The 14,028-nt window shown below is 41.1% G+C and overlaps 1 protein-coding gene across 2 annotated transcripts; it reads left to right on the top strand.

The window, feature by feature from the left end:
* The first annotated feature begins 580 nt into the window (after positions 1–580).
* Positions 581–13,726, top strand: PIGA (phosphatidylinositol glycan anchor biosynthesis class A). 2 transcript variants are annotated; one of them, XM_055338691.1, is made up of 6 exons: positions 581–654; positions 3,039–3,818; positions 8,264–8,396; positions 9,182–9,314; positions 9,471–9,677; positions 11,404–13,726. In XM_055338691.1, exons 2-6 carry the CDS (start codon positions 3,101–3,103, stop codon positions 11,668–11,670), a joined length of 1,458 nt encoding a protein of 485 aa, XP_055194666.1. In that variant the 5' UTR covers positions 581–654; positions 3,039–3,100; the 3' UTR covers positions 11,671–13,726. The 2 variants fall into 2 exon arrangements, with proteins under 2 accessions (XP_055194666.1, XP_055194667.1); XM_055338692.1 differs by lacking the exon at positions 581–654 and having other exon boundaries at positions 2,992–3,818.
* The last annotated feature ends 302 nt before the right edge of the window (positions 13,727–14,028 follow it).

Below are 14,028 nucleotides of genomic sequence, written 5' to 3'. Positions count from 1 at the left end.
GCTGTGACAGATAATCACAAACACAGCGCCACCACGACCCGGGTGGCGTTCCGCCCCAAAAGTCTCTCCAATCCAAAGCCAGAGAGTACCGGCTTCCAGAAAAGGGGACGCTGTAACTAGGCAACCAAGACGCGAACCACCCGACCTTCTGCAAAATTCAGGTTTAGAAGTGCGGTGCATCCTGGGAGTGAGTTTTCTAAGTTCAGCTTCGCTTCCGAAGGCCACCAGACTACAACTCCCAGCAGTCCTAGAGACTCGCTGCGAGTCACGCTGGGATTTCTGACTTTACCCTCAGGAAGGCTCCTGGTAGGCTGCTTGTGTAAGAAGAGACCAGAGCCCGTTTCTAGAGGTTCGCCACCCTAAGAATTCATATAAAAAGTCCAACCGAGGAGTAGTACTTTCGATGCAGAGAAAAACAAGTCTCCCTGAATATTGCGAAAACCTGTGCCTACGCGCGCTGACGTTACAGCCAGCGCTGAAAGGTGGAGACTGAGCGGTGCTCCTGCACGTGACTCCAGCGCTCCTTTCTGATTGGCCGCCTCGGGGGCGCGGCGCTCGGGCGCGGACGCCTCTGATTGGTGTTTCGGGGCAGCGGGGTGGGACTCTGGCCGCAGCCGCGGGAGGTCCGGACACTGGCGGCCATGGGACTTGCCGGTAAGTGCGCGTCTGACCCTGCGCCGGCACTCTCGGCCGCTTCCGGATGGGACTGGGCTGCACCCGTGGGAGTGTGGCCGGCGATGGAAGGGGCAAAGCCCGGGAGGCTTTGAAGCTCGGAAGTCGGGGGCGAGAGCCTCCGGACTCGAGTGGGGCTGAGGGTGTGCTGTGGCGGCCGCGCTGGAGCCGGTGCCGCGGAGACTGAGGCGGGCAGGTTGCAGGGTTCCCGGACCCCCAGCCTCAGACCCCTGCCCACGGTCTGGCTATCTTCCTCCTTTTGGGCCTGGCGAGACCCTGCTTGACTCCAGCGGGGTCGTTGATTGAGCGGGGTCGTCCCTCCCTTGGCCCTGGCGCTCCCCGGTGACCTCTCAGAGTGAAGCTGGGGTATTGCCCCGGGGGTGGGTGTGAAAGCACCGTCCTCCAGACCCAAGCCCCCGCGGGGTCTCCCTAAGGCTCCTCGGGAGCCTCTCCTGCTGACTCCCCGGGGACTCGTTGGCTCTGGATGGTTGTAAATTTACGGCCATCTCGCATTTGTCACTAAAGTGGCTGGGTGGGGACCTTAGTCAAATCGCTCAACTTGCTTGGCTTCTCTTTTGTAAAGCAAGCGAGGTATTCCTGGATCTCTAAGCCTCTTGTCGGCTCTAAAATCTAAGATTCTGTGGTTATTCCATTTGTTGAGCTTTTACGCCATAAAGATGTTAGGCGTGATAACCCGGTGGGAGTAGGCAGGCGCCTCAGAACGTTTGCAGGTTAATGACAGAACTTCAGATAAATTCATGTGGTTCTTGACTCACCTTTTTTTTTTTTTTTAAATCACCTTTTTAAGTTGAGTACAACTGGAAATTCAGGTTTAGGTGACAAACCACAGTAAGAAAATGTACTGAAACCACTTAAAAGGACGAACCTTAAGAATCTCAATATTTGGTAGTCTTGAATCTTAAATAGTAAATTCAGGTCAAAAAACACTTATTGAGTATTTCTGAGAATAGATTTAAAATACAGATGACTTTGTTGCCAAGAATTAAGAGTTTACACAGGCAGTTAATTTGCATTTCCTGCGTTTACAAGTGAAATCGGAAATTCAGACCTTTAGGATTGCTTTCCATTGTGTAGTTCAGTTTCTGGAAGTGTGGAAATCTCATTTGTAAATCTGAGGAAGATTTCACTGGTTTTCCAAGACACTCTGTTGCTTTTTTAAAAATTTTTTTTCTTTTGAGCTTTAAAAGTAAGAATCTGTAATAGTACTGAATATCGAGTGAGCATTTTCTGTTGATGAGGGAGGATCTAGGAGACCCCTGAGATCCATATTTCCTCCTTTAGATGTAGAAAATGGCCCCACATCGGGTCCATCTTGAATTGAGCCTTTGTCTTTAAACTTCGAACTAAAGACAGGGATACTCCTGGAAGAAAGGCCTCCATAACTGAAAGAAAGGTTAAGAACATGAAAGGAGCAGCTTATTACCAGCCTTGAATAAGGAAGAGGAAAATGTAGATAGATGTTTGCAGCATGTGCTGTAGGCAGTACTTGAAAAAGACAGTTCTAGGGGCGCCTGGGTGGCTCAGTTGAGCAACTGCCTTTGGCTTGGGGTCATGATCCCAGAGCCCTTCCTGGGATGACCCTCACTTCCCACTCTTTGCCCAGCGGGGAGCCTACTTCTCCCCCTCCTGCCTGCTTGTGCTCTCTCGTGATCTCTGTCAAATAAATAAATAAATTCTTAAAAAAAAGTTCTAGGGATCCGTGGGTGGTGCAGGGGTTTGGCGCCTGCCTTTGGCCCAGGGCGCGATCCTGGAGACCCGGGATCGAGTCCCAGGTCGGGCTCCCGGTGCATGGAGCCTGCTTCTCCCTCTGCCTGTGTCTCTGCCTCTCTCTCTCTCTGTGACTGTCATAAATAAATAAATAAAATTTTAAAAAAAAGAAAAAAAACTTAAAAAAAAGTTCTAGCTCCAGGTATATTTTAGTTTAAACCACAAAGTAAATAGCAGAATTGTATGAGATTCATTGGGTCAGTGGCTAAGCTCTAGAGCAGGGCTGGCTAACTTTCTGTAAAGAGTAATGTATTTAATTATTGGAATGAACTGGTTTGCTAGCAGAGCACATTCTATATACTGTGACATAACAAACTCATTTTTTAAAATTATGTGTTGCAGTGTTTTTTAAGCAAAATTAAAATATAAGGGCATTGTGGAATCTAGTTTTGTTGTATGGCACATAGTAAGTACTAAGCAAGTAAATGTCAGATGAGTAATTTCATTATATGCTTTTGTTTCATTTTTAGGGGGAAAGCTAGCAAATTTACATTAGCATAAAAGTGTTTACATCTGGATTTGGAAAACGTAATGTATTTTGTCTCTGAGCTGAGATCTTGTTTTACTCTCTTTTTCAGGTACTAGACGACACACATCTTAACCGAGTTGCTCTAAGGACAAATGCCTAAACCATCTCAGCATGGCCTATAGAGGAGGAGGTGGGCATGGCCAGCCTCGCTCATCTGTGCTCCCCCGTGTTAGCCCTGGAAGTCTCTCAGCATATAGGACCCGTACCCATAATATATGCATGGTGTCGGACTTTTTCTATCCTAATATGGGAGGCGTGGAAAGCCACATTTACCAGCTCTCTCAGTGCCTGATTGAAAGAGGGCACAAAGTCATAATTGTCACCCATGCTTACGGAAATCGGAAAGGCATCCGTTACCTCACTAATGGCCTCAAAGTCTATTACTTGCCTCTGAAAGTCATGTACAACCAATCTACAGCCACGACCCTCTTTCACAGTCTGCCACTGCTCAGGTACATATTTGTTCGGGAGAGAGTCACGATAATCCATTCACATAGTTCTTTTTCTGCCATGGCCCATGATGCCCTCTTCCACGCCAAGACAATGGGGCTCCAGACAGTCTTCACGGACCATTCCCTTTTCGGATTTGCTGATGTCAGCTCGGTGCTTACAAACAAGCTTCTAACTGTGTCTCTTTGTGACACAAACCACATAATTTGTGTCTCTTATACTAGTAAGGAAAACACTGTGCTAAGAGCAGCACTGAATCCTGAAATAGTGTCCGTCATTCCTAATGCTGTAGATCCTACTGACTTCACTCCAGACCCATTTAGAAGGCATGATAGTATAATAACTATTGTTGTTGTCAGCAGACTTGTTTACAGAAAAGGTAATGAAATGATAGCTACAATTGCACTGCACAGACTTTTTTTCTCATAGAAAGCTGTTGAATACTTGAATGTAATGATTGTTTGGCTTTTCGTTTTGTGTTATGGTCTTATGACTACTGCATTAAATGTAGCAAAGAAAGGTCTATTATTGTCTTACATATCCAAAAAGAGATTTTTGGAACGGTGGTGAATGCTGCCCCCCTTTGATGATTTAATAGTTACTTAAAAACAGTAATCTGATGTTGTTTAATAGGTCAGGTCTTTTTAAAAAGTTAAAACAGCCCTGCATGTGTGATAAGAAGTAAAAGGCTGAGCCCACCATACAGCCCTTTCTGATGACAAAAGTCATGTCTTCCATTGCAGGTATTTTGAAAACTAAGAAAGCACAGGGGTGAAAACTAAAATCAGCTGTAACTCTACTCTTCAGGAATGAGCCTTATGAATATTTTGATTTATAACTCTCCTGTCTTTTATGCATATCCTCAGAATCAATGAGCTTGTTCCACACGTTGAGGTTTTGCAGCTTGCTTATTTCATTTAGTCGCAGATGAGATATTAAGAACACATAGGCAAGTAGGTGGTGAAGGTGCGGGGATTAGACAGCCTGGAGTCTGATCCTGGCTGCATCCCATTGTGTGATTGAAGACATGTTACTTAACATCTCTGAGTCTCAGTTTTTTCATTTGTATGATTTGGGCAACAAGGGGAATCTTGTGAGGGTTCGGTGATGGTTCCTATAAAGTACTTAGGCCAGTTGGTATTTGATAAGTGTCTGCTGTTACTAAAGAGGATTTTTTTTTTTGATGCCTCTGCAGCATTTAATGGACACCGCAGTAGCATTCGTAGAGCCTTGTCTGCTGGAAGCCTGGAACAGTCTGGTTATTCAGAACCTCAGTGGTCTTTGGATGGTCTTTGAAAACCTGTCCAGTAATCAAAATTGTCAAATTGTCACTTCAAGTAGGGAACCATTAAAAAGATAACACATACCCTTCCTTAAATGTTTTGAGTTTGATTCAGAATGTTATTAATGTGCCCTGAGTTGCCAATAGTCTGGTGTCGGCTTGCAGTTGTAAGAGTATTGGTCCACTGGTTGGAGCTCCTTCAACTTTCTGGCACAATCGTCTTCGAAAAGCATAACTTATAGTTGTCAATTTGGGTTTCTTTTAAGTGGGGTGAGCACTTAAAGGTGTATGAAGTAATGGATTTTTGACTTGGCTCTGATGTTATACAGTTGTTTAGGATACCTCATCTCATTAGAGCTTTTTTTCTGTAAATTTCTTTTATTGAATTTTTCAAATCGTTCAACTTAGTTTCATGGAAACTTATTTTGTCAGTTTACATATTATTTAACTAAATTACCCAATGCAATAAGTGTAACTGGCTTCAAACATGTGGACAAATGCAGCCGATTGTTGGTAAGCATGAAGCTCAGTGACGGGATCAGAAGCGGGTGGGTGTGCTAGGGAGCAGCCTGAAAATCCACACGTGGGCCTTGGTCAGTAGGTTTTACATTTGGAACAGAGCCTTGGTTGATCCAGCAATCCACTTTAAGCGGAGGTTTGTGGGAAAACTGCTGAACTGTGTTTTGTGGGGTGAAGCCATGTTCTCATGATGTGCTTTCATTCTTTAATCAAGAAGTGAATGGACCAGCATTCTCTGTTCTGAATCCCTCTTGGGATATCAGTGATGTGTTTGTTGTAACTTAGAAAACATGCCTAGTTTTTCTTTTAATCACACAGTATACCTTCGTGTGATAGCTAGCCGAGAAAGCCTATCATGCACACGTGGTTGAGGATCAGAGCAAAATGAACTGTTTGTAGAAAGATTAAACCTGTTACCTTTACTTCACTAATGATGGTATTTTAACCAGCCGAGCTAACCACCAGCCACAGCGTGAAGGTACAGCCTGTCCTGTTCCCAGGTCAGTTATTTAACAAACACAAAACCCTCTCCATGTGGCCAGGCAACAGGCAAAAAGTAACCTTCTCAGGAGGAATGGCCACATCCGTAGCCAAAAAGTGAATAGCTGTATTTATGGTCTGTTAATCGTTAACTAATTAATTTTCTTTGGAGGTGTTCTGAATTTTCAACCAGTTCTCAAAGGCCCAGCCAGTGCCATGTATTGAGTGAGAGAGGATGAATCCCAGTTCTTATCACTCAGGTTTTCTGGCTGCCTTCCTCCCTCTTTCAAAAGCCTGTTTTGCTCTCAAGTCAGGGTTTTCATGGTGCTCCCGTGTGTGCAGGCATGCCCTGCTTCTTGCCATAGTGGTAATGACAACTTCCATTTATATTCTGCAGTTGATAGAGCCTGTGCATGGTACAGTACCTCACTTGACCCTCCCAACCACTGTAGGGTAGATGTTATCTGCATGTAACAGACAAAGAAACTGAGTCTCAGAGATGGTAAGTAACTTGCTCAGGTTACACAGTAAGTATCAGAGATGACAAACATGAGTTCAGCTTTTGAGTTAAGGTCTCTTGTTCCTCTCACCTCTGGCCCAGCCTCTGGGTACATATAGATTGATAAGATTCTTTAAAATACTGTTAGACTGAGCTTTAAAAGCCATTTGAATCATGATTTTTCTTTGTCCGTTTTGTGTGACTATGGTGATTGAAAGACTTTCTGTATTCCATTGTGTTAGATTCTTCGATGTCTTTTATTGTTTGGGAAAACCCTTTTATTCTTAGAGTAATATTACAGATCATTACTAATTTTAATCAGTTCCATTTCTTATAAGGTTGTTGTCAGGATTAAATGACATAATGCACTTAAAGGACAGAGCCTGATGTAGTAACCACTCAGTAAATGTTAGTTGTTATTGGCAGTTATGATTTTTACTCTTTATGTGTTGCATTTTTCATTTGAAGAATGGGTTCTTAACCTTTGTATTCGAAGGGAGGAAGGAAAGGAAAGAAAATGAAAGAATTAAAGGTAGCTAAATGTTTTTTTAAAAATTTTTTTATTTATTTATGATAGTCACAGAGAGAGAGAGAGGCAGCGACACAGGCAGAGGGAGAAGCAGGCTCCATGCACCGGGAGCCCGATGTGGGATTCGATCCCGGGTCTCCAGGATCGCGCCCTGGGCCAAAGGCAGGCGCCAAACCGCTGCACCACCCAGGGATCCCGTAGCTAAATGTTAAAAGTCATTAAGCCACCTTCTGGTTTATGTAGAGATCCAGTTGACAGATTTGGTAATTGTCTTGAAACAAAGGTAGCTAAGATTTTAATGAGAAGCCTTCATAATTCAGAAAAGCTGCATGTGAACTTACGTTTGCTAATGCAGTTATATTTTGAAAATGCTGGCGGAGTTTATATAAATCCCTACTTTGAATTTAATAAAAATGACCCCATATAAATTACTTCTCCCACCATCTTTTTTTAAAAATAATTGATCTGCCTGTATCTGAGAAGATTGATAGAAAAAAGTGTAATTCTTATTTTTGTGTGTGTGTACATATGCATTTTTTGAATTAATAAACTTTAACTGGGTTATTTTACATTTACTTTTACTTTGGAATGTGTCCAATTTATAATTGTTAATGAACAAAATTCTCAAAAAGTATCAACATTCCTGTCACTTTGGATAGCCACTTTTAGACTGGTAGGGCATGGTTTATTTTTTTGCTTCATATTACCTGGGGTTGTATTTACGTATTAGAAGGAAAGTGTTTCATTAAAGGAAAAAAAGGAACCAAGACGCACCCTTTTGTTCTCTGGATTATAACCATCTATCAGTCGAGGTCCTGCCACCTTCATTTACTCTCATTCAAGGGAAGTGGGCTATGGCAGGTTTGGACGGACTACTCTTTTACATTTTGCTAATACTGTGGAGTTTGTTGTAAGATCCTGTGTACAAGCTGCGTTCTCAACAAAGCGGATGCTGCAGTTACACTTTGTTGCTTAGCCCTTTCTGATGGCATGGCGGGATATGGAACATAGACTGGTAGAAATTTTGTAGCTGAAAGAGACCTTGGACTTCAGGCACATCTGGTCTCTTCATTTTCTATTATCAGAAAATTTTCCCACGACCCAAGAGCTTGCTCCTAAGTTGGCTGGGACAAATCCTAGGTCTCTGATCAGCTGTCCGGCTCTGTAGAAAACTAACTCAAATGCTAGCTACCTCAAATACCTTTTTTAGAAGTATGTGATGCGTAACCACAAGCGAATAACAAAGAATGTTATGTTAGAACGAAACAGCATAACCCATATAACCAACCCATGTATCGGGTAACAGTGGATGTCAATGTACTTTAAGAAATGCAGCTCTTAGGAGAGTGCTGGTAGTTTGGACATTCCACCTTGGCAGGAAAGGTTTGAGAATTAGTTTCTCTGCCTAAGGAGGGCATAGCTAATACTTTTCAAAGGGAGTATTTTCTCAGTTCTGAATTTTTTAAAGTTTAAATATTAATATTTCCAACATTCAACTTTATTTTATATTTTCAGGGACTGATTTGCTTAGTGGTATAATACCTGAACTCTGTCAGAAATATCCAGATTTAAATTTCATAATTGGAGGAGAGGGACCTAAGAGAATCATTTTGGAAGAAGTACGAGAAAGGTACCAGCTACATGACAGGTATTGATGGATTCTATATTGTCTTGGATGAGAAAATGTTACCTGAATTCAGTTTTGATTACATGTGTTTTTAAGTGGGCTGTTTCTCCTATGTATACTTGATGTAAAAATGTAATGCAAAGTCTGTTTTTTTTAAAATGTATATAATATGGGAAAACTTAGTTTAAAAAAATTTCACAATTTTTTTTTGGCCCAGTACTATTTGACTTTCAGGGGCAATGGTTGGAGGTACCCTGGAAGGTGTGCACACGCATATGAACTCACACACACACACACACACACACACACACACACAGAACAACCACTTTGGAAACGTTTGTAGATTTTCAAGCCTTGCTGAGTTGTGATTTAAATAGTATGGCCCAAATCATGTAAATTGTCCTGTACATACAGATTCAAATACTTCTCTTTCTTAGTAACTTAAAAAGATGTTTGCTGTGAAGCATCAATTTTAAGAGGCCTTTTTCTGTTTAGAAATGACTCTTTAATATTTACTCACCAAAGTATATTAATATCTCCACTAAATGCCAACTAATTTTGTAGAAGATGAAATTTATATGCGTGACAAAAGTTAGAAATATGGTAGCTGTATGAGTTTGAAACCAAACAGCTTTAAAGACTCTCTTTTAGATCATAATTTGGTGATATTAGTCTTGTGCAGTGGCAAACATTAGAACCAGCCGTAATCTAAGTATAATATGAATAGCACACTTGGCTTCTAAATGATATTTCTTTTCTTGCATGATTTTCACTCTTCTCTTTTCTTCTTTCATTTCAAAAATCAGAGTGCGTCTCTTGGGAGCCTTAGAGCACAAGGATGTTAGAAATGTCTTAGTTCAAGGACATATTTTTCTTAATACTTCCCTTACCGAAGCATTCTGCATGGCAATTGTGGAAGCAGCCAGTTGTGGTTTACAGGTAAAAAGCTTTGAGGGCTTACGTTGTTGGGGTTTCTGTACTTGTATTTTGAAAAATAAGCAGGTACTTTCTGTAATGACTTTTTTAAGTTGGTTTTGCTGATTTTCCTGAAATATGAATTATGGTGTAATGTATGTTCTTGTTCTCATTTTTAAGGTGGTAAGTACCAGGGTCGGTGGAATTCCTGAGGTACTTCCAGAAAATCTTATCATTCTGTGTGAGCCTTCTGTCAAGTCCTTGTGCAAGGGTTTGGAAAAAGCGATTTCCCAGCTGAAGTCAGGAGCGTTGCCAGCTCCCGAAAATATCCATAACATAGTAAAGACTTTCTACACCTGGAGGAATGTTGCAGAAAGAACTGAAAAAGTATGTCATGTGCTAAGCAAAGGGTATTTGAAGATTGTGTCTAAATTCTTGGCGTTTCGTGTACACGTTTGCTTTTTTTAAATATATATATAGGTTTACCCTTTCTGTTGCTTAAGTTTATGAAGTCTCTTCAAATGAAAAGAAATGCACTATGTACTACTTTTGGTATATGCTAGGCTGAGTTTCTAGTCAACTCGTTGCATTTGACATCTGAAAATAGCAATGCCGTCAAGACTTCTCATTAAATTAGGCATAAGGGAGTAACAGTTTTCTAGAAGGCACGACTGTTCAAAGGCCAAACCAATATTAAGATCTACTCTCAGAAATTTTCTTGAGGCTGTTTCTAATTCTAAGCATGCCAGTTTATTAGAAAGTAGGTGGTTTTTCTTAGTCTGATTGCGGCAACTTTAAAACTTGCAAACGTTGAATTCAGGCTACTTCCCAAAACCCTTGCGTCACCCTTGCTAAGTACCATGATGTTCTGTGGGGAAGAGGATTTTTGCATCTTTGGGCTGGTGGAGAACATAGTAAGTTAGGATGCAGGATGCACATGACAAATGTTGGAAATGCCACAAATGCAGAGTGGCAGTAGAGAACTTGTAGTTGCTCTTTTAATTCTTCCTGTTCCACACAGGCCATTTTGATCCTTTTCAGCTCCTCCTTCATAGTTTAACTATGGTATTTAGAACATTGATGAAGACATTACATTGGAGTTCATGCTGGAAACATGCTCTCTCAACTGTTCTAATTCACCAGTCTCAGCATAATTTGGACTGAAATGTATTCCAGATGTTTTGAGGGTACAAGAGCTAGCTGGAAGCAGCCTGTACCTTTCCAGAGGCCACTGGCCTGTAGAGCTCGCACTGCACGTCACAGCCTTCTTGAGTTCAAAAGGAGATGGCTTACAGGTCCGCTGTGTGAGAATGACCACAAGCAATGTTCGAATGCAATGAAAACAGATAAATGCTGGCCTCGCTTATGTGTTCGAAACATATGTTTACAGATCTTTGTTTTAAAAATGTTTCTGAGTTTTGTGCTTAGCCGTGCCTCAAAAAAGCAAGCCACCTACTACCGGTCCTCAGCAGTAAACTTTTTATTTGTTTGCCAGCATTTGACCTATGCCATCTACTAAAATTTCCCCTATCTTTTCCCCCTTCCTTTTATTTGGAGTCCACGAAATGTTTCTGTATGCTCTCACCATCCATACTCAGCAACACGGCCTTACGTGGCCGTGGAAAAGAAGAGCCTCTCTCTACCCAGCAGCGCGCTAGATTAGAGCTCTCTGATGGTGGTTGATGTCTGCCAGCTAGCGGTGAGAGCTCCTCAGCCGAGTCAAGGAATCTTAGAAGGCCAGTCGTGCTTCAGGAAGTCACTGCTGAATTAAACATGGCCTCGACAGAGGTGACCCGAAAAGCGGTTCCAACTTCTCAGGACTTTGGAATTCTTGTAGTTGGTTAAAATTGATGGTGATCCCCTAGGGGACAGGAGCCATGGCATATTCATCTTTGTGTGACGAGGTGTCTAGCCCAGTATTTTGTCCAGAATAAGCACTCCATAAATGTTGAATCACATGGCAATAATTACATTAATTCCATTAATCACATCGTTACTAAAACAACAACGAAATGTAAGCGACTTCCGTTTGCATCTCTAAAACATCCCTGGTCCATGCAGGTCGTTGTTTATTGTGGGTCAGAGTGCTCACTCTTGGCCTCTCTCCCGCCAGGTGTACGACCACGTGGCAGGAGAAGCTGTGTTGCCAATGGACAAACGACTGGACAGACTCGTCTCTCACTGTGGCCCTGTAACAGGCCACATTTTTGCTTTGTTGGCCGTATTCAACTTTCTCTTCCTCCTTTTCCTGAGATGGATGACTCCAGATTCTATCATCGATGTCGCAATAGATGCCACAGGGCCAAAGGGCGCATGGACTCATCAATATCCTTACAGTAAAAAAAGGGGTGAGAATAATGAGATGTCTAAAGCCAGGTAGAAGGAAGCCTGGGTTGTAAGATTTTACACATTTGTAATAGTTCTATTAAGACTATTGAAAATAATCCTGCTTTTTTTTCCTTTTTTTAAAGTTAATTTAATAAGTTATGCTACCTCTATATCATTCAATGTTTTATTTTGAGGAAAGATAAACACTTATGCAATTCCTGAGTGTAGAAACTCCTTGCACTTACTTAAAATGTAGGAGAGAACATTGAAGCCACTCAGGTATGAAATTTTTCAGACTACTGAAATCCCTCTAACAGAGATGTTTTAACATTCTATTTTGGGAGCTTTGGGTGCTGAAGGGCCAAATGTTTTCTGGGCATTTTTTGGCCAATTTTAAATGTTCTACCATTAATTAGACATTTACCAGATGTTTACAAGTTTTCTTTCGGGAAGTACAACAACGATACGAACTATTTTGAGTCCTGTTCATACACGTTTTAGTCATTTAAGTCGTGTTCTTAGACATTTGTCTGATACCCTCGGCAAGTGTATCATCAGCAGGTTTCTTGAGCAAAATGGTCCATCGTTTATTATCGTGTTTTAAGCAGCTACTATATGTAGAATATTGAACTTAGACACTTCCTGCTGTTAAGGACCAGGGGCGCATTCAGATGCTCTTTGTTTATCACTCAGATGGCTCACTTTATTGTAGTCACAGTTGACAAAATGGCAAACTATCTAATAACATGCCAAAAATGCTCATGCTTTTAATGCCAGGAAAAAAATGGTTGGCAGACTCCGATTATTTACTTCTTCTGTCATATGCATCCTCCTAAGTAGAGCCTTCATCTTAACTTGTGTTTATGAAAATACTTTTTTGCTTCTAAAATACTAGGGACCGATACCACTGTTGATGATAGTGCAGAGAAACCCTCCACATCTTTCCGTGTATAATTGAGTCCTCTGTAAATGCCTTTGTGTTTTCCGAGCAGAATGTACGAGGTGTGCCATCTCCAAATCAGCTGCTACCCTCCACCTTTGATAGAAGTCACTTCCCTTCACTTGTGGCCTAGCTGATGTCTGAGAAGTATTGTCAGTGTGCAAAAGTCCTTACCCCAGAATGTTTTATTTATAGCAAATTGGGTCTGAAAATTTTAGGAACACAGTCTCTTTGTGGATGTCTTTTGTTATTTGTAATCGTTGTTGCCCAGAGCCATGGGTTTTTAAACCCCAAATTATCTACATGGTGTGTCTTATTAACTCCTTGAACTCCTTAGAATAGGCTTTTGTGATAAAGGACTGTGAAATCAAAAGCAAGAGGTGCTTGTGGTGCCCTCGGTAGATTATGGCAGTATTGGGATTCCGTACAGGATTGTTTTTCTTTTTTTTAATGACAACATTCACAAAACTTCTTTTCTAAAAAGTATCTTAACATGCCTATTAACCGGTACATAACAAATATTTGTGTTTTGTGCTAAAACACAAACACAAGAGTGCGGTTTTTAAAACTGGAAGTAAAGGGTTCTTTTGTTGAAGAAAACTGGACTGACCCAAACCATGAAATCTTCTCTGTATTTTTATGCACAGACACTGATTTCTACAAATATGAAATAAGCCGTGCCAATATTCATGATAAAGCAAGAAACTGTAACCTTTGTTTTTATTTATTCTATTCAGCAAGTTTTAAGGGCATACTACTGTTTGTTCTTACATTTTTGTTTCTCAGCATAGTTTCGAGATGGCCATTTATTTTTAGATGGAAATGGGATTTAAACTTCTTGCATGTAAAATACGTGATTTGCAAATCAAAATTATTTCGTTTGTTTTTTGACAAATGGAAGTAAATTTGCTTGTTCTAGTAAATCTTAATTTTTCAGGCTTCCTGGATACCTTACTTGTAACTGTCAGTGTTGCACTGGTCAATATGTGGGAACATATTGTTCGACCCTGCTACTTAACATTTATTTGAAAGTGAACTTGCGGTGATGAGGAATTTATGAGAAATATGTTGTATTTCTTTTGATATTACAGAAACTAGCACATAAGAAACTGATTTATGAAAACATGCTACATGTCCAAAAATAAAGACCAAAATGACATTTTGACAATTTTCTGAGTTTGTCTTGTTTTGTGAACAGAATATTCTGTACTTGTTGAACGGTGCTCCCCCCATCCCCTCCTTCATTTGCTTGCTCTTTCACTGCAGTTAGATGTGTTGCTTGGTCTGTTAGTAAAACAGGAGCTGTCCTTCAGATGATGAATTACGCTGTCATCTTTTCTTTCTAGAATACGTTCTTTCTTTACTCATGGAATAGCAAGTTGAATTGTGCTTTTGTTTTCTGATCCAAACAAGCCCTGTTTTTCCCTGCACTGGAGTTGTCGTGTGAGACAGATGAATACATCTAGAAAC

Source organism: Nyctereutes procyonoides, unplaced genomic scaffold (genome assembly GCF_905146905.1).
Source record: "Nyctereutes procyonoides isolate TBG_1078 unplaced genomic scaffold, NYPRO_anot_genome, whole genome shotgun sequence".
Lineage (NCBI taxonomy): Eukaryota > Metazoa > Chordata > Mammalia > Carnivora > Canidae > Nyctereutes > Nyctereutes procyonoides.
The sequence above is the reverse complement of the archived record's forward strand: the minus strand, read 5'-3'. Positions and strand labels throughout refer to the sequence as shown.